The 27,446-nt window shown below is 32.3% G+C and overlaps 1 protein-coding gene across 3 annotated transcripts in view; it reads right to left on the reverse strand.

The window, feature by feature from the left end:
- Positions 1 to 27,446, reverse strand: part of LOC145945931 (uncharacterized) — a 130,853-nt gene that overhangs the window by 38,548 nt on the left and 64,859 nt on the right. For 2 of the 3 annotated variants that reach the window (XM_083055221.1, XM_083055223.1), the window contains one exon: positions 2,596 to 2,703. In XM_083055221.1, the coding sequence (XP_082911347.1) occupies positions 2,596 to 2,703 (108 nt within the window). Of the gene's footprint in view, positions 1 to 2,595; positions 2,704 to 22,600; positions 22,811 to 27,446 lie in introns of those variants that run through there. The other variant, XM_083055222.1, reaches the window with a different exon arrangement.

The raw sequence follows: 27,446 nt of genomic DNA on the forward strand, positions 1-27,446 counted from the left end.
TACCTATGACATAATTTTTATTGAATTTGTCATTTTACATTAAAAAGATTACCAAACAATATTATGGTAATACATATATTATGTGACAGTTTTAATGCAAAATGACAAATTCTCTAATACGATCAAAATTATGCATCATAGGTAATAAATTTGAAAAGCATTTAAATGAAAGAGAATTACATTTATATAAAGAAGTTTGAAAATGGATATTTTATTGATATTTTATTATGACGCGGACTTAAAACGTTAAAATATCTATTTATTAAAATAACATGATAAAGTTACATTAAAAAGAAACATTAATACACGACATTTTTATATATATAAATATAAAAAATAATTATTTAATTTAGAACATTTATAATATGTTCTAAAAAAATATGCAAATACGTAAATGTTAATTTATAATAAAAATCAATCAATGGCGACATATAATTAGCTATTATTTTTAGAATTTTCTTCTGTTTTTATGATATCGAAAAATATTCTCGTTTGGAATAAGAAAGTACTCATTGTCAGTCAATGTTATTTAACTTCGTATTAAAATTCAATAAGAGTAAAGGTGAGGTTTTAATTTACAAAACGCAAGAAAGTTTTTGTAAATTAATTGTAACTCGCAATTTCAATTGAAACATCATCGATTCCAAATTGATCGAAGAATCCGTCATTAAAATTGCTGATCGAAATATTCTGCGTATGCATACTATATATAATACTGCCGAGCGTTAAAAAAAAAATAAGCGATAAAAAATCCCGCGAGAGAAGATTCGACAATTTTATAAGAAAATTATTAGATGCTGAATCAACTCTTCTTGTCCCGTTTGAAACGTTCAGTTGACCTTGTGTGACGTCACGTCAGTCCAGCAGTGACTCTCACCATGTTAACACCAAGTTGCTATTTTAATACCCCAATACGCTGAACACTATACTTAAGAGTGTTGACACTAGTCACAAGATTAAAAAACCTTTCTTCGACGAGTGTGTTAAATCTTCCATAAACATTATAAACTCGTTCTTTACGCTAATATAAGGATCATGTTTTTTTTTTATTGTGACAAATAAACGTGAAAATCACTTGCACGTGTCTGTAACATTAAAATTTAAATTTACCGAAGTTTTATTATACGGTTTCAATCTCTAATTAAACGATAATAGCAATCACGTTCTTTGTTCCTTTCTCTTTTTCTTGTGCATTGTTCTAAATAATATATATTATCTGAAAAGGCAATCTTTCCTGAGATTTTTTTTTAGTACTCGTAACTTTTTAATATAGAGTTTTAAATTATCAATTATTGAATCGTACTGATAAATGTGTTTAATTTTAAATAAACTTTAAATATATCAAATAATATATTATTTGTGATACTTTAAAATTCGGTAACATTATTCTACAGATTTTAATATTTCAGAAATATTTCGCATTTAAAAAAATATCCTTTTCTCTAGTAATCAACTGTTTTTAATCAAGGTAAAAAAATAGATATAAAAAAATCATTGACAATATTTGATTATCGATGTTAACATTAAATTACCGCGCTCTGTTCCTCAAAAAATTGCATAATAATAAATTGCTAATAATAAATTATTAACAAACGATACGTTATAGAGAAACGATAGTTAAATTCTCTGTATATCGCGCGTAAACGTGCTCATGAATAATAAGGATACAATTTATTCAACAATTTAATAAAATTTTATTCGTGCGCGACCACCAAACATTACTTTGACATTAAAGCTTGTTCAATTAATGGTGAACATTTAAAAACTCGCGCGCGCATGTTTGCCATTGATAATTCGATTGGAACGATAAGCTCTTTAGCAAATTGGATGGCAACGGATTACGGCTCGGCGACATGTACGCATCGTCGGACCTTTTAAATCACGGATTTCCAAACTTTAAAGCCACGCACACCCCATTTAATATTTTAGGCATCCTATCTTCTAAATAAAAACTTCAAAAAAGAATTAATCCAGAGTTATAAGAACTTTGTAATAAAGAAATAATGTAAAAAATATAAAGAATAAAGAAACTTAACGTTTTGTTCATTTTTATTATCTTTATACGAAAGCTTAATACTTTTATATCGTAATATTTTTTCGATGAATTGAATTAAATGATAAAAGTGTAAGACACTTTTAAAAGCCACGCACCTCATTTGACATTTTAGACATCTCGATCTTCTAAATAAAAACTTAAAAAAAATTTCAAATTCATTAAAAAAAATGAGTCGAAAGTTAAAATTTAAAGTAAAATAATAAAAAAATTTTTTGTAATAAAGAATAAATAATATAAAAATATGAAGAATAAAAAAACTATAAATAATATAAAAATATAAAGAATAAAGAAATGTTTAATGTTGTTCATTCTTATTATCTTTATACAAGCTTAATATTTTTTAAATCGTAATATTTTTTCAATGAATTGAATTAAATGATAATAACTCGGGATCATTTTTTTTCACCGACACACTTGGATTTTGTGCCAAATATGCAGTGTGAAAGACAGGTATTTATCATTTACTATACCAGCCAAATTGCGGATCTGAGCTCAGCGTACTTCAAGAAAGATAAAAGACAGGAGATTGTGGTACTTACATTTGCGACTGAGGCTTCGCATCTGATTTCTTTCTTTTCTTGGTAATGCCGCTGGTAATCGTACTCATTTTGACCCACACCGGGTCTTGCAATTCATATGGGCCAGGCCTGGAACAAAAGAACAATCACGATTATATAAAAATATAGTAACATTTACTAAAGAAAGAATTTCTTAAAAATAGAGTATCGATATTATCGATTTGGAAATAAATTAAATTTTAAGAACGTTTCAATCACAATTATGTTACATGAAATTATTAAGACAATTATAAAAAACGATTTGTATTTTTTAAAATATATAATATACAATTATGTGTATTATTTTTTCAGTTTTTCAGTTTGTTCAATTTAAATTTTAAATATATATAAAATTTTAAATGAAAAAATATTTATAATAAAATATTTTTTGAAAGCAACTTTGTCAGCTGGCAAAAATTTGTTAAGATGTATCGCTTTAGGTACACAAATAAGATAATGTCAAAAATACTCGATATGTCTTAAAACTATCGAGCGAGAAAAAAGCAAAATATATGTTTCGAGGGTCACTCATGTTAAGCATTGTTATATATGTATACTATTATTATGCCTTTTGCCGAGGATATCTTTCGCGAAATTTTGTCCCGTTGTGAAGGCGACCTGCGTGATGTGTTCAAATAATCTGCTCTTGATCGACTAATTTGTTACACGTGGACGAAAACCGCACGTGCAATTCCTATTCTCCTCTTTCCCCTTCGTTATCTACGCTTTCTGATATACAGACATATACACATACCTACTGTATTTTTATACACTTATACATCGCCACTGATATTTCTTCTGCTTTTCACATTCTCCTTTACCTCGAAATCGACAGAAGTTTTTTCGAGACGAGAGTACATTGTGCTCGACAAAAGCAAAGTCGATGAAAAAAGCTTTGCGAAAAGCGAGCATTATTGAAAAGGAATCGACTCTAACACGTACACATTTCGTTATCGATAAGACATAAATTGACAGTGATGTTAAATTGTTGCGGCAATATCGAAAAAAATTCGATTCAGGTCCAGCATTCTGTGTTTCTCTCTCTCCATATATAAATTTAAATATTTCTTAAGCTTAAAATCCTTCAAAGACGCTACGTAAAAAGCATACTTTAAATTCAATTTTCTGCTGCTACTTTCGCAATTAAACATATACTTTTGTACAGAATATATAAACGAGCAGAGAAAATACGATGTTATATAGGGCGATATATATTTAATTTTATAATAAATATAAGACAATAAATAATAACAAAAATAATTTAATAAGTTATCGAAAATAAAACAATTTTGAGAAAAAAAAATATTTTCCCTAAAATAAGCATGGCTTGTAATTTACTAAGGGAGGTCCTAGAGCTTAATATTTTTTTTCCTCTACTCGAGGAAGGCTTATTTGACATAATAATAGATGCAAGACAATAAAAAAAATAATAATATAGTTTAATAAATTATCAAAGACTACAAGCAATTTTGAGAAATGTTTCTTTCTCTAAAACAAGCACGGCTTGTAATTTATTGAACGTTAAGCTCAAAAAGCTTTGTACGAAAATAAGCAATTTTCAGACGCCCTTTAAGGGGGGAATCTGGTTTATAGGAGGCTGAAAAACATAATTTTTAGAATTTTTTTTCTCAGCTAAAATAAAACCAATTAATTCCAAATTTTAGGCACAGTTTATTATACATTTAAATTATGTAAAATAATTTTTTTATTAGTTTAAATAGAAGGTAATAATATAACATTAAAGAAATGAATTGGTTTTTTTGTTTTAGACAAAAATTATGATCGCTAGGTTGTACACAGTGAAAAATGGGCGCTATCAATATAGCTTTATTTTTTAAATAAAACTTTAATATTTTTTAATACAAAAATTATTTTACATAATTTAAATGTATAATAAACTGTGCCTAAAATTTGGAATTAATTGGTTTTATTTTAGCTGAGAAAAAAAATTCTAAAAATTATGTATTTTTCAGCCTCCTAAACCAGGTTCCCCCCTTAAGCACTTTATCTACAAACACCCTCGCATCATCGTCGTTTGAAGCACCCTTTCATCGTATGCGACACATCGCATAACGATTTCCCCGTTGTTTTATCGAAATTAGATTCATCTCGAAAAATAATCCCTTCGACTATACTCTGGCGACGTAATGCAGCGTGCGATTCCTCGAGATCGTCCTTTTTTTCCCTCACGTTTATCATCGCGCGAACGGCGGCGGCGCCGAGCGGCTCTCTCTCCCTTCGCCCTTTGTGTATCCCTTTTCGGTTCGTTTCCCACGAATCAATAAAATTCCTTTATAACGATACACACGCGCACACCGGCGACGTTATAATAAGCCGGGAATCCACCGGCTAACAAAGATAATAGATAACCGCGCGCGTAATGAGTGCTAAGAGCAATTAAAACGATGGCGAAAACGAAGCTTCGGTTATTCCGCGGAATATTTCTATGAATATGCATTTTTTTCGAAATTTTTCGACTCTCGATATTCACGACGCTTCTATTTAATTTCAACGATTTAACAATTTTTCCTCAACTTCACGTATAATCGAAATGACAGATTGCAATTTTGTAAGACACCCTATATGCTTGACAAACAAATCAAATGATCGCATTGTGTCTCCTATCAAGGCACTTGAAGGTCTGAGATAATAGCTTACACGGATTTACGCATGAAATTACTTGTTTACTCACTTTATATGATGATCATCATATATAGCTTATACAAATATCTCTTACAATGTGAAAAAAAGGATTATATAATTTTTGAAAATTACATGACTCTCTCTCCTTTTTTATTCGCGATTAATAAATAACAATAAAGAACGCGATCGGTTGGATATCTCGATGGGATATGCGTGCGTTACGATTTTCTCGCGATCATTAATTTATCGACGTGTCGATAACGTAATTAACAAGTTGTAAAGTGCACGGGTTACTAAATCGTAAATTAGACACATGTTACATCACTTTTCTGACCGACACGCTGCTTTTCGACTATACTTGAATCCTGCTAATAACAAGACTGTTCTTTCTAAATGAGTTGCGTATACTTTTCTTTCTTTCATCTTCTTTTTCCTTTCTCTATCTCTAAAATGTAAATGTTTGCTTATTTCATATTAAACATGATTAAATAGAGAGAGATATATGAATAAAATAAATGAAGTAAACATTTTTTTTTACATTTTGAAGACGTTTTAATATGACAAAATATTTTTAGTTAAATTAATTATTTTGGAAAAAATAATACGTATACCGATCAGAAGCAAAGAAATGTTTATATTAAATGTTTTCTATATTAAAAAAAATAATAAAACTTTTCGTTCTTTGAATATGTAAACCATAGCATCTAATATACATACAACAATGCAATAATTTTTTTAATTTGATAATACAGAAGAATTTATTCTTCTATAATATCATCGAATTTATGAAATAATTGAATTTAAAATTGTTATATAACAGATATTCGAAAGAGAGAAAAGTTTAACGAATATTTAAATATTGAAATATAAAAAAGAAAATAGTATTATAAATTTATAACAAGTACTAAAACTAAAGATAAAACAACAACTAACAAGTACTAAAAATAAAGATAAAACGAGCAAATTCTTTTTATAATAATATCGTATGTCTATGTAAACTCAAAAATATTGTGACAAGGAATGATAAATAATCTCTGAGCTTTGCGCGAATCAAACAGAATATATAGAAGACGCATAATTTTATATCCAAGCAGCATGCATTATAAATATTGTCGAATTGCATTATCGGCAAAAAAACATACGCGAAAAAAACATATCTTTGCAGTACGTTCAAGTATGAGTATTACATCCGAAAAATTGACGATAACTTATATCAGGCGATTCTTACGTCACACTTCATAATCGGTTTCGGATTTCAGAAAGGAGAGGGAATCGCACATAAAATATTTGCGCGTGAAATACAATTTAAACCTCATTAGTCGGCAAACGACTGATTTGATTAAAAGTCTGACGAGTTTGACAGTCGAGAAACGCTTATCCTTCAATTTACAGTTCGTCACATTAAACTTTGATGATAAGTACCTCGGTCGTTTTTGCCGCCGAAAAATATTCGGAAATTATCAATGCTTTGATATATTTATTGACGAAGTATTTCCTGCAATTGTTAAATTGATCATTAAATCGAAGAACCCTTTGCAAAATTAGTTAGCAAATCAATTAAGATATATATAAATTAGAAATTAACGTATTAATGCTAATCAAAATATGGGATATTATTTAATGAATCATTCAAATTTAAATAATTAGCACTTCCCATCATTAAACCATAAAAAAACTTATTAAATTTTTCAAATTTAACAAAAAGTTATCTAAAGTAAATTGCACGCTAAGATGAAAGATAAATTTCTTAAAATTCTTACAAGTATTATTAATTTGATAAAAATTTATTATTATATTGATATTAAATGCATTAAAATACTAATAACTTATATAATTATTTGTAATTTAATATTGTTTAATTTCTAAGGAAATACTATCTACCTGCAATTAATGTTTCTTGATAATAATTTCTTAATAACAATTTAATAACGATGACGCATAGTAATAACTCTTAATTGTCGAAAGATTACTACAAGGAAACATTTTATTTCGCATATAGAGTGATGACATAATTAAATCGAATTACGTAGCAATCGAGACATGTCATGTGTGAACGACTTAACGTCGAGTTATTTTAGAAAACGAAAGAATTTAATTCCATTGTTGGAATACCGGCACTTTTAGCTTTAGGGCCACTAATATAACGGGCTTATCGGCGATTTTATGACGAAATCACGCGCAATTCCGTCTTATCTGTCGATTTTTATCGGCCAAAAATAAATATACTCATTGACTGCCAAATACGCGGTATCGTTTGTTCTAAGTGTGCGAAATTATTGTATATTATAGCCGTGACTATTTCGAGCGATATTCCATGTCGATAATCTAAAAATGACATGCAAAAAGGATTTTTTTTTAATCCAGAAACAATTTGACTATAACATTATTACAAAACAGTATTAATCACGCATGCGGAATATTTAAGCGAGATAGGCATACCTGATTATCGAAGCAAAATGTGTTAATTCAAAAATTTAATCGACGAAATCATAAACAGGAAAATTCTGAAAGAATTATAAAAAATATATTTTTTAAGACAATCTTAAATATATCTATACGTCATGGAACTGATATCAATAATAATATACTTTGGTTAAGAGAATCTCAACTTTCAAAAGCCATCCATTTTAATAATTTTGCAATTAAAAAAATTGTTTTATATTTAAAAAAAAAGGCTTATTTCGCGTTATAAATATATTTATTGAGAGAAATCAGCCGGTCTTGCTTCTCGAAACATCTCGCTCGAGAGGAACAGTCACGTGTTGCATCTCGGGCTCTTAACACAATAAAACGCGTAACAACGCAACATTCGGGACGAGTGGCGCGATTAATCGAAAGTTCGACCTTGAACCGCCTTGATGGAATAATCGGACATTTTCGTAGGAGAGCCGGGGCCGGTTCTACGTCGACGTCAATGCCGCAAGTGCGTTTCGTGATGCGATGCCAGAAAAACAACGAGGAGAATTGATCGAGAAAATTGATGACTAAACCGACAATCTTAAGCAAGTGGCAATCGAAAAAATTAAAAATTAACGAGACGAAAAGTGTTGAGCAAATGGTAAAGAGTCTGCTAAAAAAAAACCCCCCCTTGAAGTATTATATTTTTATATTTTATTATATTTTTATATTTTATTATATTTTTATAGTAATTTTATATTATTAAAAATATAATAAAACTTGTTATATTTTTATAATAATTGAAAATTCAAAGAAAATCAATGTTATTCGATTAATAATATGACACTGCTGTGGTGGTTTAAAAAAATTATAATCCTATATTAATTTAATTCGAAAGTTGCTCCGAATTACTATTGATAAGGCTAAGAAATCATTATGTAAAATATTTTTTTACAGTCTGATTTATAATCATACTTTATAAATCGTATTATTATGTAAGTTTTTTCACGTTTTTTTTTATAATACACGACATTAGTTTAAAATATATCGACATCGTGGGTTTTGCGCGATTAACAAAAATCATTTTTAAAAAATCGCTTCGAGCTTACCGCGCATTTCGCTTTTCCATCATCGAAGATTTTCCTCCCTTTTATATTCACTTACAAACACTGACACTTTAACGTCACGCTCGAAGGAACGTTTTTTCGAAAACATAGTCGGATTTCACAGAACATTCAATAATCTTGACAATTCCTTGCAGCAATGTTTTCGACGAACCAATCTCATAGTTACTTCGAGGACTCGCAATTTTCTGCACGAGAGTTGTAATTTGAACATGAAATCAAGTTGCATCGACGTGGACTTTCGAAGCAAAACTCACTCTTGTCAACAATCTAAATCAATAAACCAAACACTCATCGTGTTGATGTTTGTCAAGGATCCGAAATCTATTTTGCATCCACTTGACATTCGCAAAATATTATTCCAAATATATATATCTCAATTTATTTATCGAACACTTTAATCTATCTAAGATTTCTTCAAAGTTCTAAAAATTCTCAATTTCGCAAATTTACCATCTTTTTTATCTATACATAAATCCCGATTTAACTCGCGAAACACCAGAGTATGTAAATTATTAAATTACTCGACTCGATTTTTATTCACATTGGAGAAGATTCGGAAAAATTTATACGACACACACACACACGCTATGAAATTTCAGAGAGATAAAAAAGATGTTGCATTATCATCGAATTATGGTGCTCTCATAAAACACTCGCACTTTCGTCGAATCCACCTCTCGTAACCCTCTTAATTTCCTCGCACTTGTTACTTTTAGCACAAGTCCACGTACTCCATGGATGGCGAGTCTCTCTTTTATTTATTTTGTCAAGAGTCAAAACTCTTTTTCTCTATCGTTGGCAACACTAATACTTTTCAGAGAAAGAGAGAGAAAGAAAGAAAACACGCGTTTGCGATAGCGCACAACAAGCAAGAGAGGAATACTCTCGTGCACTTTTGCCGACGTCACCACTTATCGCGTAGGAAAGCACCTTGCATCACGAACCAGCGTGTATCCACGCAGCCGTCACCTAGTTGTCGCGAGGCTTTCCTCTCTTTCTCTCGTTCTCGCATCTCTCTTCCCCTCCTGTCATGTCTAGAGCTGCTCCCTCTCTTCCTCTCACAATCTTTGTTTCCCTCTTTCTCTCTCTTGCTCTACCGATAGACCACTTCTTCTCTCTTTCCCCTTCTTCCTTTATGTTGGCCGCTAAACGAGCAGCGTGCACATGTATGTGAAGGTTGATGTATGGCAGACGTGTGTATGTGTGTGTCATACATATACATTATACATACATATATACAGCGGCTCGCAATCGGTACCGCGGTAGATGTGGCGAAATTTTTTCCTCAACCTAGTTGGCGACGATTTTTCAAGTTTACGTCATTTCTCGATTTTTTTTAACCCGCTCCTTTCCATTTTTAAAAATTCTCGAAATTATATTATTTATTACTTTCACTTATATATATGTATATCACACGCTCCGCATTTATTATCTTCACTTATACACACGCATTTTATCGAGACACGCGATTATATTTTCTACACACATAAGAGAGATAGATTAATATTTATTACTTTGCTTATATCTCGTATTTTTTGGAATCGCGAACCTCATTTTTAACTTCATTAAATTCGTCTGATGTTAGCCGCCGTCGCGGCTCCGAAGGAATTCGCGCGGTGTTTATCACCAAAACCGAGAACGCGGACTGACGCGGATTCCGCTCGCGCGTGCCGGAGATGCCGGATAGACGCCTCGAAGAGTCCCGAATGCGTAGTCGCGCGCCGCGTCGCGTTGCGTTTGCATTGCGTTACATCGCGTCGGCGCTTTTCGCGCCCCGTCACTCGTCTGACTCTCGACGTTTCGCGACTACTGTCGATGCACGTGTATGTACATTAGTAATATGCGAGAAACGCGAATCTGAATTTTTAGAACCTGATTAGGAAGATTGTTTGCCTAAAATTGTTGCCTAACATTTCTAGGTCAAAGATTAAACGGTTATTAAATTTTCTGTAAATAACTTTGAGTCATTTTAGATCTCTGCTCCCTCCCCGTATATGCAGAAAATAAAAGAGAATAATAAAAAAAATTTTCTCATATTTATATAAATTAAAGAGCACTGAAAGAGAGACAATATATGTTATATATCGTGTATTATTAATATAATATAGTAATACGATATATAATATATATTGTGTATTATTATTAAATATAGTTTGTTTTCTACGTATTTAATCAATTTTATTATTTGAAGCAATTGAAATACTGCGAAACTTATTCGCAAAATCTTGCTTCGCAATATTTTCACGTAAATAAAACGAATTAATATTTATGCTATTGTAGAAATGTAAATGTTATTAAACTATAAAGCAGATTATCCAACACGCCTTAATAGCTTTATATGTATAAGAATATTCCAATATCATCGAATATTCTTTTGAACGCAGTTTCTTTAGTAAATTCCCAAACTGCTTTGTTTTAACCATTATTTGTCGAACTTTTAACTTTAGCATTGAAAGTCTATATTATTGTTTTCTTATTTTAAAATACTCCATAATTTTTCTATATATAATTATGTACGTGTATAATAAATATTTACAAAAATAAAAAATAATATGTAAGACAATAGAGACAAATATAATATTTATGATTGTCTCTTACGTCAATACACAATTAACTTGAATTAATAATTTCTTTCATGAAAAATACATATTTCTGATCGTCTGAGACGTTATCAACACACAATTGACTTAAATAATTAATTTCTTTCACGAAAAATAAGAAAAATTCTGCTTCTATAAAAAAGAATAATCGATGTTCAGGCATATCCAGCGAAAATATAGTACACAGAAAGAATTTTCTCTTAGAATTTACCCTGAAAATCATGGCAATTGTGGGCCAATATGGTATGGAAAGAATTTTATAAGAATCTCTCTAATTAATATTTATGACAATAAAAAATAATAATATCTATCACAATAAAATATAAATTTAAGAAATATTTTTATCGGCTCTCAGTATTTAATAAATAAATAAATATGATTTTTTAAAACGACCAATAGAGCCAAGCACGAAAATTAATTCTAATTTTTAGAACTGTATCTCTTGGTTTGAGATTACTAAGTTCCATCAATTCATAATCCTCGAACTTTACGACGGGAAAATAGGCGAGAAAAATATAGGTCCGAAAAGTCGCTGAAGAATAAATAAATATGATTTTTTAAAACGACCAATAGAGCCAAGCACGAAAATTAATTCTAATTTTTAGAACTGTATCTCTTGGTTTGAGATTACTAAGTTCCATCAATTCATAATCCTCGAACTTTACGACGGGAAAATAGGCGAGAAAAATATAGGTCCGAAAAGTCGCTGAAGACTTTCGCGACTTTTCGGACCTATATTTTTCTCGCCTATTTTCCCGTCGTAAAGTTCGAGGATTATGAATTGATGGAACTTAGTAATCTCAAACCAAGAGATACAGTTCTAAAAATTACAATAAAATATGTTTGATGAATTTTACTATGCAGTTTAGTAAAATTGATCAAACATGTTTTATATTTTATTGTAATAGATATTAATCAAAGAAATTCTCATATAATTCTTCTCATATCATATTATCCCACGATTACCATGATTTTCAGGGTAAATTCTAAGAGAAAATTCTCAATCAGTGTATAGAATCTCAAAACGAGAAGTATCGATGGCTCGAGATACCGTACGATCGCTTCGATTCCATTTCGCTCTTGCGACGACAAAACATTATTACACTCGACGAAGCAGGTCTCGCGCGTGTCTACGAGTCTAGTCTCAAGCTGGTATACCTGAAATCACGAAAGGAATCGTAGATAAGCGCGCGCCCGAGCACTATTCGATATACCTTCGCTTACAATCGTCCTTGACACACTTCCGCTCTCACCCGTCCCGCGCTCTCCGAATCGATGCGATCGCGGAAGTTACGCGCGCAATACCCGACTGCTCTTTATCCCTCGCAATACAGGGTATTCCAAGGGTGTCGTACCCCTTTCCATTCATGAATTCGCGAAATCAATTCCGCGTCGAGGTGTCTAGCGATGGTTTATGAGAGAAATCAAAGACGAGAGGACCTACGAAATTAAAATTCACGCTCGTGACATTAGAAATACCGATGAAGACCATAGGGAAGAGAGCCTGAATTTTCTTTCAACTTGTATACACAACTTTTCGACCACGACACAGCACTGGCAGAAATACCCGCGTTGCGCCAAATAGTGTATCTATAACGCGCACGTGCGATGGATATGCTTGACGTACGTCAAACGCCTGGCATATTAGCGCCTTCGAGACGAGGGAGGAAGATGGTTTCATTCGTTACCTCGTCGCGCTTCGGCGACGCGCTTCAACAAAGTTCTCGCTCGCGATAACTTATTTTTTTTTAGACCAAAAAAAAAACAACTAATTAATCGCGTTTGAATCTCGAGTAAACGTACTTGGCGCTCCATACTTCGGCGTTCCGGCGCCGACAAGCGTCATCATCTTGCGGCCGATATTCCTCGCGGCTCGAGCTCCTCTCATACAGACAAACACGCACGCACGCACGCACGCACGAGCCCTGAAGACGCACGCCTGGTTGACGCACGACGACGAGACGAGGAGAAGCAGGTACCGACGCGGCCGCGACGCGGCCCGCTCCGACTTGGCGCGGCCGAGTATCGCTTGTGGGTCGAGACTCGTATATGCGGGACCTGTACACCCCGCGTGTAATATAGGTCAGTGGGCCAGGGCGATCGCGGACGGCAACGCGGACGTGCGCGTTGCTGCTCGACGCTGCTTGCCTGCCTGCCTGCCTGCCGGCCTGGCCTGCCTGCCTCCTCCTCCTCTTCTTCTTTTCCCCCTCGTCCCAGCCCCTCTCGATGCATCGCGCGGGAAGCTAATCTCCATCTCGAACGTTTAACTCTTTGCGACGTGAACAAAGGTTCGTCTTCCCTTCGTCTGGGAGAAGGTATCTGTGCGACGATATTAGGATAGGAATATTTGGAAGTACTCTACTGAGCACAAGACTACTGAACAAAAGACAATGTCCTTTGTTTGTTAATATTGCTATTGTTATTTCGTCAATTTGCTTAGAAGTGTCAAACTGATCAACTTCACTTTTTGTGAATTTTTTTTAAATTTTAATATCAGAGGAGACTGATCACATGTGTATACTCTTTAGTAATCAAGAAGAAACTTGCAAAAGGCGGAGTTGATCAATTTGGTTTCTGTGATAGGTATCAGTAGGCTATATTTATTGCTGCATTTATTTGCAGTTTCAATATATCACTGAAAAAATTGTATTCTCATTTAAGGAATTTTTCACTTATTTTTAGAATAAAATCTCTATTCTAAAATAGATGCCAAAAGCATCTTATTTTAAGAGGAGAATCCTCTAAAGATTAATATCAGATATTTCTAATTTATAAAAATGTAGACGTTAATAAAATAATAGATTATTTTACAGCACACAGGCAAAAAAACCACAAAGAAAGCATAGACATAATGCATATAGACTGATAATGAGTAAGAGAAACGAGACCTGGGTCCTAAATGATTAAATTAAGTTACACGTTACTTGCTCGCAAACATTTCTCTTAAATCGCTCGAGTCTTCTTTTTCGAGCCAAAAAATCCTAAATTAAAGCAATGATCACATTTGCATTACGCATGATTAAAAATAAAACAATATTTCGAGAACAAAATGGTCAGTGGTCTCAGATTGTGTGAAGAATGCTTTTAAAACACCCTATATAAAGATCCATCTGTATCTACGATATTTACTAATGTTTAGCATTTAATGAGTACTACTGATGAAAAGACAACGTCTCGTGACAAGCACGTTTGTGGATAGAGATAGTAGATATGTAAATAAAATGTTGCGCGGAAAATGAGAATGATGAATGTTCGCGTGGAAGACTGAAAATGATGAATGATTCCGTCGCGGATCCCGTCGGATATCTTTTCCGTACGTAAAATAATGAGACAATATTTTTGAAAATAAGTGGTATGTATCTTTTAAATTGAAGCATTATATGTAAAAAAATCGACAATAGTTAAATATAAATTTTTATCGAGATATAATTTATATAATTTATATATTAAATATCGAAGACATCATATAATAGATTTATATGTTTGTGCAAAAGTGTAAAATATATACCGTTAATATGTCGTCGTAATATGATCAACATCATTTAACGAAAAATATAGACATTACTTCGCGTTTTTTTATAAGTGCAATATATTGATATCACATATTTCAATGAAATACCGATATTAAGTAATTTCTTTGCAGGTTAATATTCGAAAAAATGAAACCGATTCCTCATTTCTAAATCTGCCATAAAAAAAAGAATTGTAGTTTTCTGAATATGTATGTAGCGTCATTTTATGAAAATAAATGTAATAAATTAAAGCTAATTTGCAACCTGCAATTTTCATGATAATTGTAGAACATTATAAAAATGTGCTGCACAGAGGAATGTATAAAAATACATCGTTATACAAGTAAAATGCAAGCTTCATTGAAGTATCTAATCGATAAATTGCACCAGCATAAAAAGTATAGTCGAAGGTTAATTCCAGGAGATTCTTCACACGCGATTTGCATTTTATTCTTACCTTGATCACTCTGAATATCCTAACCCCTTCCCTTTTCCCTTCCCCTCGTTCCCTCTATCAATATCTTATCCGTTAATCCATTATATGATACATGATGAGCACACATAGAACATGTAAACGACTTATTTGCAATAAAGGAATGTGAAAAGAATCTTAAAGTATAGACTCGCGAAAGAGAATTACCGACTTAATACGCGCGTTCCTCTAATGTTTCGAATGCTGTTTTGTTTTTAATGTCTTATACTTTTGCGTGCTTTGTCCACCGAGAAACTGCGGAAAATTTAATTTCATCGTCTCTCTCGGCAGAATAAATGAAAGACATGAATAGTAAGTCACCAGCATCCGACCGATTTAAGTATTTTCCAGCAACGTACTCTCGGCAAAGTGCAACGACGTCGTCAATTTCAACTTTAGTCATTTTGCACATATATTAAATTTTTTTATTTTTAAACTTTCAATATATTAAACATTAGTTTTAAAAGTAAATTATAATAATTATTTCTAATGAATAATTAATATTTTATATAATTTATTTATAATATTAAATACATATGTTATATTAAATATATTACTATATATTAGTTTTTATTTTAATAAAAATTTAAATAATAAATCTTGTATTTCTTTTATACATTTTTATATTTTTCTAACTAATTTTTGGGGAAAAAAGGCGTCGCTTAATATCGGCACACCTATATCATTGTCACGCGTTTAACGCGCTAAAAAACGCGCCTATTCGATTCTTATCTCGCGTACATATGTGCAACGATCTTTATATTAGTCAAATAAAACTTTAACGTCAAACGACCATATTATTGTTAGAGCTAATTACGACTATGTAGAATCATAATGTGTTAAGATATAATCGTTGTTTTATTTTTTAATCATAAAATTTGCAAATTTCGCGCAGTAAAAGTTTATTCGTCGCTTTTTATTTCTCCGCGAATTATTGCGGTGCATTTATTATATTAACCACTTGGTCGTGAATGATATGAATATTATGCATAATATTCAACATTAATTTACCTATTGCCCGCATTAATTTTCGTGTGACTTGCGCGCAACTACAGTTTATTACCATAATTTTCTATCAATTTCGCATGGATTTCATACATAATAACATAATTTAGATGTTGCTTAATTATTTATTAATTGCTATCGTTAGTTATACCGTTTATAAATTTTGTTCAGCCAAACTGATCAACTCCACTTTTAGTAAATTTCTTAATTTTAATATCAGAATGCTAATTAATGCACGAGCTTTAATAATCATCAAGTTGAGAAGGACTCATATATTTATTATTACATTTAATTGCAATTCAATATCGATGCAATGCAACAGCTAAATACATTGAATCATAAAAAATCCTAAATTAAAACATTGATAATATTTGAATTACGTTCTCGCGGCAATCAAACACGAGATATCACGTATCAATCGCGATGATACGACTAAGAATAGTTGGCGTAGTCAGACAATCCATGAGACGCGAAGAGGGTCGCGCCACTTTTATCTGTCGAGATTTACGCAAATGAGATATAGATAGCCATTTCATGAAAAATCACTCTATTGTTTACGTCTGAGAAGATTATTGCGATAAAATTTTCATGAGATTCTTGTGAAAACATAAAATGATTGAGAACATGTACAAAGATAAGAAATTAAAATAAATATGAAAAATCTTAGAAATTTACTTAAAAAAAAGAGCTACAGATTATATACATTAAAGATACAATACATTAAAGATATATAGAAGAAAAAAAATATATATATATATAAAAGTTATCTCTAAATTTAAAAAACTATTTTCCATGAAAAAAAAAGATCTTCCCCGTAATTTCATTTACGCAAAAAGTTTCGTATAGTATATTTAGCTCATTATAAAATTTTTACGTTGAAATATTCTATTGCTCGATATGCTTGAAAAAGCGGCAATGCTCTTTTGATGTAACCTTACGTTCTATCACCTTGAAATATTCTTTCACTTTTACTACGAAATAAAAAGATCTTACGTTAAAAAAAAATATTTTAACACCTATATAAGCCACAGAATATTTATCAAAATATGAAGCACGATGCAATTTCTGTTAAAAAAAAAGTCTCTCGTAATTTTTGAACGATTAAAGGGCAACTGGCCTCAGGAATGAAGTGTACCGTTATTCGCGTGTCAAGTCACACTTTACATAGCCGCGAAATTACATACTCGAAATCGACGTGTATATGTTCGCGGGATCGAAATTGCGCGGCGGCCAAAGTTAGGCGTTAATCGACTTCGTGAATCGGAGTCAGCGGTGATCCGTAGAAGGTGATCGCGCATTTAAATTGGTCGAGGTCTCTCGGTTACGCTCGAGTAGTAACACACTTCCCCGGTCTGGCTATGCAGCTGTAAACTGTTCTGCAGACGCGAGCATAGCCACGGCCATCGACCAGAGTGTTCCCCCCGCTTGCGTATACACGATGTCTTGGATAAACCTACCATCTACCCGTCATTTTGAGCGCAAAGATTCTTCGATTAATCTTCAGCCGATTTTTCGGATAACAAAAGTGAAGTTTCTTTTTTTTTTTTCATTTTTTATGTGAAAATTTTTCTTCATATTTATGATCGTGCTATTCAAAAATATTTCACGTGAATCTTTGGAGCTCTATTCCTCAATTTTATTCTTACAAAATCTTTCAGCTTTTATCAATAGTCTGACATTTCTATTTAATCTCTAATTTTAATTTAGACATACTTTAAAATTAAAAATAAGAGCACTCGGTAGATCCGAGACTGTATATATCTTTCGTTAAATCCAGTCTTCCTATACCGAGTTCAGGTTCACACACGCGTGCCCTCCTTTATCACCGGAACGCGAGGGAACGGAACCCTAAAATGTCATGCATTTTTTTTCGACCTTCGCACCGCGCAAAGTTGATTCATATATTCACCGGAGAAGAAATAGAAAGTCCGCGTGTAAATAATAGAAAGGAAAGTCCCCTCTCTGTAATGAGCGATGCAAAGCTTGCGGAGAGCGACGCAAATATCAACGCTATATTCTTAGCTTTGTTTATTGCAATTGCGTGATAGCGGTCTTGCGCAATGTTTATGTAAGGAATAAAGATATCGCGAACGGAGAAGCGACCCGCATTTTTATAAGGAATTTTAAAAAGCTTCGTCTCTTCACCACCCTCTTCCTCCTACTCTCTTTTTCAATCGTCCTGATTGCGTAACGATGTGTAACTTGCATAATATGAATTATACGAAATGCTATTTGATCGCGTTTGTGTATGCAATTTAATCTTCCATCGTCCACAATGCAATTTTCAAGTCACGTACAGATTTCATTATTGTCTCGTTTTCTTCCTTGTGCATTGTACTCTTTATTAACGTCGTTATTTATATTACTTATCTAAAAATCACTAATAATCACAGAAAAAATTCTTCAACATCTAATATTTCAGAATTCAACGTTTTCTGTTATTCGAGGTACAAGTTCTCGGCGCTTAATTATCCTTCCTCTTTCCGAGAAGAAAGTTTTTTGCCTCGACAAACATACCATAATCAACGGTACCTACATCCCGATTCTTTAGCCGACATCAAACTGACATTTCTCAAGCGCGATGCGCCGGATCTCCCGCTGATCGAGAAACGGTGATAATTTTGAAAGTGAATTCAGTTACCGGGTGAGAGAGAGAAAGCAGTCGATCCGTCATAAAGAGACCAACATGGCACGGTGACCAAAAATTCAGTCCTAAGCCTGCATCGAAAAAATATTCTCGAAATAAGAGGACTGTATAAAATAAAATCCCTCTTAACAGATATTCTTAAGTGTTTCTATAGAACATCCTCTAAAACCAAGAACATATTCTTTGTTAATAATAAGCCTTAAAAATATGGTAATATAATGCGGTGCGGCATTTGTCACTGAATGATTTTAGTTAATTAAAAGAATGGAAATATGAAATTAATAAATAGCGAAAAAGAAGAGTTCAATTATGTTTATGTGCAATGTAATTTCAGAACCCAAATAACTCACTCGATATATGTATTATGTCTATGCTTTCTTTATGATCTTTTTTTACGTGTGTGCTGCAAAAATAATGTATTTTTCTGTTAATGTAAAAATAAATTCCATTTCATCTACATATTTTTTTAAATTAATATCTAATATTAATCTTTAGACTTTAGAAAATTTTCCTTGTTAGAAGAGGATTACTTTAACCCTTTTGTCAATTGATAAATACCCGGATATCTAAGCAATTTGACCCGAGTGTCCGAAAAGTATTTCGACGTATTTATGTCGTCAGAATTAACACTCTACGGGGCTTTGTATTCGAAAACCTAAAATATAATGGGAAAGAATTCGCTTAGGTACTAAAGGTATACAAAGGTAATAAAGAAATGTTCATATAATGTTTAAAAAAACACAATGGGTATCCAGGTACCCATATACTGATGAAAAGATGAAAAATTATGCTCCGACAAAACGGTTAACACAGGACTCTCTAAAAACAAATTTTTTAAATGAGAATATATTTTTTCCTTGAGAAATCTTGAAGCCTCAGAAATGCACGTTGTAAAATGCGCATTGATGGATGCTATAAGATTGGCTTAATTTATCGACAAATTATCGATCTAGTTTTCAGAATTTAGTGATAAAAGTAAAAAATTCTTTATCTATTTTCTATCATCGTTAATTTTTTTCATTTGCTAGAAAATACATCGACTTTAAAAGAGTTTTATTTAAAATACATCAAAACTGAGATTTTATAATTTCGTATTTTGTAAAAAATAATAATCTTTATTCTAGCTAAAATTGGAGATCTCTTATTTATCGTTCGAAAGAAATAGAACATTTTAAAGATTGTGTAAGCATTGAAAAATACTGCCACGTGTACCTGCCGTACATTCAGCACTAAATGTAACAAACGCAGTCTGATCTAAGTTTTGTTTGCTTGACACGAAGATCGCGGTCAATGTCAACGTGAGATGAGAATTGGAATAAGCACATTCAGCGCTAAGATACGTGGCGAGAATACAAATCCAATATATCACACCAACCCACTCAATTTTCCAAAAAAAAAAAAAAAAAGCTATTCCAAGAATAATTATTTTAAATTTTGTTTAAGGTTCTCACAAAGTGTGTTATTTTATTATATAAAGTTTATTTCGAAATATATTATCCAGTATAGAATAAAGTATTATATAATATTATATTTCTAAAGTATAAGTGGAGTATAAAAGATATATAGATATCTTTTTTAAATCGAGCAAAATATACACGCGATATATAATTTTAGCTTCTTTCTCTCTAGCATTTCTATAAAAATATTTTATATCTTCTTTTATTAAAAAGAGAAGAGTATATCTGATTGGAAATATTGGTGTCCCGTTTTCACAACTTGAAAACCTGGTCAGTTTTAAAAGGTCGTCCTTCACACCGCCCTCTTTTCTTTGCCCTTTTATTGGGGATTCATTTTGAATACCCTTTGCATTGAAGAAACTCGTTCACCAATGAAACTCAACGACGATTACGGATTTAATCCCTAACAAAATTCCGGAATACGAAACTACACGCTCGAATGACAACACGCTGATTTTTTTCTCCTACTTTCTGCGGCCGCATTGTTTCGATTTATACAACCGAATCATGGACCTTTTTTTTTTCTTTTAAGTGAACTCAATCGAAAATCAATCTTAATTTTATTTAATTCGATTAATTTGAAGACTTTTAAATTGACAATGAGATATAAATGAGATTTATGTGCTAATGACTATGCTACGTAAATTGCTGCTTTCGGATATTTTAACGAGACATATTGCCTGAATTTTGATTATCTTAAATTTTATATACAAAAACTTTCACTTAAATTGCATTTGACATCAATGCGATTTTTTTGGAGAAGATGACAAATAAAATCAATTTTTTAGACATTATTAAAGCTCGTCAGTGATGACATAAGACACTCTTCGTCCGATACGTTCATACAGAGTGTCCAAAAATTCTCTAGTCATTATTTAGATTTCACGCAGTCTGTCAAAGATTAATAAAATTCAATACTAAAATTGAAAATATAATCCCGAAGAATTCTAAAAGTTTCTAGAATGCATAAGAGAGGCTTTTCTACAAAAATAAATTTTGGTATTCAATATCGGCCGGCTTGCAGGTGAGATGACGATGATAAATCGCGTATTCGAAGCTCTCGGAAGGATGACGTGTCTCTCCGGTGAAATTGAAAGCAGAGTATCGTAAGGACACATGTTCATACGATCAATCAAACCGAGATTTCAACGACCACGACATCGGTTATTTTTGTCTCGCAAAATTGATTTTAAGATGGACAATATACTCCTCCGCACAGTATACAAAAAAAAATCCAAGAGAAAAAATTAAAAATAACGTTTCATTAAACCAGATCTGATTTTGGCGCGGATCTGATAACGCGCTTTTTTAAGATACACAATTCTTAATCGTTCATTTGTAAACGTATCAAATTTTTAAATATTGAGAAAGAGATATTTTAAATAATGTAATATTTATATAATGTAGTATTATACACTATTTTGCATAATATAATTATTATTTAGATAATAATTATATTATGCAACACACACATATAACAATACAAGCGATACATTTTAATTATTATCCACTAATTGTTCTACGTAGAATACTTTAGTAAATAAATTTTTCAAATATTTATGCACCAAATTATATATCTCAATATAATTTCATATAATATAATATTTTATAAAATATTTGATGTGTGTAATATTTATAATATAATTTAAAAACATTATTTTCTATTTTTTATTATATATATTCAAGATATTAATATTTATATTTCTATGTTTAAAGGAGTCGTAGTTAAAATTGCACTTTCCCAGAAAAATCATTTATGCATACTATATACTTTTTCTTATAATAATTAACTAATAATTATAAATAATTAAATATATCTTACATGTTTTATATAATTATATCTTGTAATTAACTAAAGATTATAATGTAAAAGTATTATAATTTTTAAAACGTATCGTAAGAAGCTAACATACTTGATATTCAAATTTCGCGTCAAAGATAAAGTAGGCAACTTCATTCTCCAGGAGGAAGATTGTAACCGAAAATGTTTTGACAAATTTAATCGGATGCTGTCAACTTGGCATCAAACTTGGCGAAAGGGAGAAGGTTAAATCAACAGGTCCTCGGTGACAAATGCACCTTGAGCTGCACTTTGAGCGAGTTCTCGAACAGATATAGCATAAATACCTTTCTCGGAAACATTGTTTCTCTCTCATTCTCCCATCCCTCCGATTGCAATGCCGAGTTGACTTCTTTATTCTTCACATCTTCCCGTGCTTCCTTATCACGCACTTTACACAATCTATCCCATCGAACCGTAATAATTTCGTGAGGGGGGGAGGGGGATTTCATGTTTGACTCCGCGAATCTCGAGCGAAAGCTTTACCGTTTGTTTTCCCGCTGCGGATATCACGAGGCAAGATGGCCGCGGCAGGTGGCATCGCGAGACCCTTAATTTCGTCTCCCCTTTCCTCCCAACGCCGGCGGAAGGAAGCGTGCCGGCCGAACGCGACAAAGACTGAACGAGGATGAGGACGGGGAGATGGAATTCGCCGAATGATATTAAATACTCGTAGCTCGGGCATGGCAGATATAAGACGAAATATGCTAATGATAAACACGAGACGGCGCGCGAACGTGATGCGCCGGCGAAGACTGGAAGGGAGAGGGAGAGGAGGGAGGCAGGAAGGAGGGAAGATGCGCGCGCACCGCGTTACCATGACGACGAGCAAGACGCGCCGCACGCTCCGCCGCGATGACGTAACCCGCGTCTTTGCGTCACGGAGCATTGGAGGGAGAAGGGTAACCCGTGCGAGAAGGGTGAACAAAAGAGAGAGAAGGAGGGAGATGGCCACGCCGATGGGTTTAGGGCTCACGCTTGTAGGGCACGACGGCTACGGTTATGTAATCGACAACGTCGAGACGTGGTGGATCGATCATTTTCGCCGACGAAAAAAGGGCCTGCGCGCCGATTGGACGACTCCGGGCTGGGCGCGAAGGGGCGCGAAGGTGCTCCAAGGATTGTAAAATAGTCGAGTTGCCCAGGGACACCCATTCCGAGAGATTCTGATACGTTCCGGTCGAGGTTCGTGAAATATTATCGAGATATATTATACGCTACACTAATCTCGATATATCTCCTTTATCATAATTCTATACTATATTTTATCGGAGAATAGTACTAACGTAGATTAAGGCACGTTCACGTGTCTATTTTTATTTGATAATGCATATTAGAGTCAATCTGACATGTACTAGGATGATATGATCCGAAATCTTAGATGACGAAATATAATTTAAGAGATTTCTTTGCGTGCTTAAAAAAATGAAAAGAAAATATTGTATATAAAATATATATTTATATATTATTATATAAAAATATATTAGTACATAAAATACGTATTATTTTAGAAATAAATAATATATAAATATATATTTTATATATAATAATTTCTTTTCATTTTTTAAGGAAAGGAATCTATATATACCTACATATATTTCTTTTCTATATTATAATTTCCTATTTTTCTATAATATACATATATATATTAGAAATAAATAATATACATATATATTTAATATATTTAATATATAATTTGAAGAAGTGTAAATGTGTGTACTTAATTTTTTCATTCCGTGCACATAATTAATTATAATTTAAAATAATTGCCGAAATTTGATAGCTTTTCTAATTGTCTACAAAATCACTTTAAAACTACTATAAATACTATACTATACATAAAGTGTCGATATTTCCTTTCGTCTTCAGTAGAAAAAGGTTTAATTTCCCAAAATTTATAACAACAGTTTTCATACACACAGACAGCCTTGGATAACTAATTTTGTTCTTAATCTGTTTGAGTATAATTTCCCTCTTTTAAACACCTTTACGAAATAGGCTGTTCAATTATACCCAAAAGTACGAAGTAGAAATTACGAGGCAAAAATTGGGGAATCAGCGAAACGTAAAAGCGTTGTATAAGATGTCGCAATTATAAGAATGCCCGGGCAATATTTTCACGATCTCGGAGGTCTCCGGGGTTAATCGACCGACATCTCGTTCATCAACGAGGGTGAACGCCACCCCTGATCTATTTTTCACAAAAACTTTCCCTAATCCACGCCCGCCACGCGACACCAAAAGGGCAACATCCGAAAATTGATTGTACGTCTCACGTATACATTATTACTTAGATGTTATCACGTCGAAAGTGACAAGTAAAATCTCACACTCAGACAGGCAATTTTTTTTCCAAAAGACTCGTATATAGAAATCAATTCGCGATTGTTTCTTGTTATTGTCGCAAGTATTTCGCAGCGAAAAAAAAACAGCACTTTAAAACAACGAATAATTTTAATATACATATTTAATTTCAATTTTATATGTATTTAATTTATATTTAATTTTAATTAGATATCCCTCTTATGAAGAAAATGAATGTGAAGCGTTGAAACTCGTTCGACTTAACAATTTCAAATTTATTCTCTCCTGCCTATACGTATACCGGAAATTATAGATTCGCGGAGCGATAAAAAAATTCTCACGCACATATGCCATCCAGTCGATACGATTGCGATAGCATTCCGATCGTTCGCCTCGCTCGCAGAAAATCGCAGAAAAGCGTGTTACGGATTCGTGATGTACGAAGTAATTTCCCGTGGATCGCGGCGCACTCGCGCGTGACGAGGATGATTGTCACGCGCGGCGAGATTTGAGCGATATTTAATTACACACGAGAGTGAGGCGCGAGCGACGAGATGCGACGACCGTGGCGATTATTATCCTACTTAACGACGTGGCTGTGCGAAGAGAGAACGCAAGCCGGCTGGTGCTGATCGATATAAGCGCGTAAGCCTTCTTCTTAGAATTGACAAGAAATTATGAACGTTCCCAAATCTGACTAGGAATGACATGCAAAATCATTTTATATCTAATACATATACATAAAAAAATTTGTATTCTCGAAATAAGAGCACTGTATATATACTATAAAAATTCCTCTTAATAGATATTCTTCAAAATTTCTAGAAAGTATTCCAAAATTAAGAATTTATTATTTTTATTTGTTAATAAAATAGTCTAGTATGTTTTTTATGTGTTATTTGGCATTATATGGTCATATTGTTGCAGCAACATACATATATGATTATGTACATATAATATTGCAATTTATTGCAATGCAATGCAGTGTTTGTTACTGAATGGTTGAATTTTATTAGACAAATAATGGATAAAGTTAATATAAGTGGCTCGAAAAAGAAGACTTGAACGACTTAAGAGAAGTGTCCATGAGCAAGTAACGTGTAACATAACTTAATTTAATCGTCCAGGTTTCGTGTCTTGCTCGATCTATATATACTATGTCTATGCTTTCTTTATGATCTCTTTTCTGCCTATTATGTGCTGTAAAATAATGTATTTTTTTATTAATGTATATAAAAATAAATCCTAATTCATCTACATTTTTAAATTAAGAATATCCGACATTAATCTTTACAAGAGTCTTCTCTTAAAACTATTAAAATCCTTTTGATGGCTATTTTAAAACAAAGCATTCTAATAAAACTAAGTGGAAAATTCTTGAAATAAAAATTTTTTTTAGTATATTATGTACTTATACGCATATATTATGTTGTATCTTCCGTATTTGCGTTTTGCAATTTATGTATAATAATTTAAATGCATCTTGTATATTTCTTGTTTGTTCTGTCTTACGTAATTTATAATATTTTGCATATTATATTTAGTGCCTCTCGTATGCACAAAATTTTCTAGTATCTTGATGTCATTTATATTTCTAGTATCTCACATGTCCTGCAATTTGTAATCCTTATAAAGTCTACACTACACTGCCCTTTAATTAAAGACTTAAAATGTGACAAGATTTTATTTTTAGCCACTATTTTTCTTTACTTTTCATCTGTTTGCACCTATAATCACGCTTCCCTTTCAAATCTTGCATTATTATTTTTAAATAATATATTCACATTTAAAAAATAATTATTTTATATATATTATATATATGTAATACATATATTTTTATTTATAATATACATATATTCATATATGCTATAATTATATGTATATTATAATTGTAAATTTTATATATTATAAAGAACAATTATTTCTTATTTTTCTTTAATATTACATACTTTATTTCTCTTATCGTAATTATACGTCTAGCGTCCTACACCAGAAATATCTCATTTCCACAGGTGATTCACGAGCGCTTTTCACCGTGTCATCTTCATCCTCCTCACCGCGGTATAATAATTACGGCTCTGCCTTAACGAGCCGTCTGTATATAGCACGGGTCCGCGGTCGTGCGTATCAATATTTGTGTAGGTGGGAGGCACTTACTGCCGCGGGGACAGCATTGTTCGCGTGTCGTAGAACCGGCCGTATCGTTTGTTTAACACGCCGGAGACCCGTCAATTCTACCGACTTCGACATTGGCAGCAGCAAAAGTGACTCCAGCTACGGAGCGTTATCGAATCACTTTCGCGAAGTGAGTTACTCCTCTCTTCTCTCTCTGGTCTTCTACATTCCGACTCTCTTCACCGTATTTTCACCGCACATTTAACTGCTAAATGTGGCTGTCTTAATTGAAACGTCGCGATTGTGAAGTAACATGTGCTGTAGCACTTGAAATATCCAACTCATATTCCATAGAATATCGATTTTGCAATTCAGCTAATATATATGTGTGTGTGTCTCTCTGTATGTGATATGAATATTTATCGAAATGTATATTTGCGTTATGCAAATTATTCATTTTTATTAGAAATTATACTAATAATTTAAAAAATATATATATAATTTTCTATTATAATTTTCATAAATGTAATTATTTTAAATATTACTATTATAATTAAAAATTATTTAAACTTTCAGCTAATTTAATTTTAAAATATTAATTTTTAATAATTCTTTCCAAATTAATTATTTATTTGATTAAATTATTTTTACATTTATACAAATAAGTTTTTAGTTATTAATTTTACTACATTTGTTAAATAAAATAATCTTCTC

This window comes from Prenolepis imparis, unplaced genomic scaffold (genome assembly GCF_030444845.1).
Source record: "Prenolepis imparis isolate NDT839.2.m4 unplaced genomic scaffold, iyPreImpa1.0 SCAF_15, whole genome shotgun sequence".
NCBI lineage: Eukaryota > Metazoa > Arthropoda > Insecta > Hymenoptera > Formicidae > Prenolepis > Prenolepis imparis.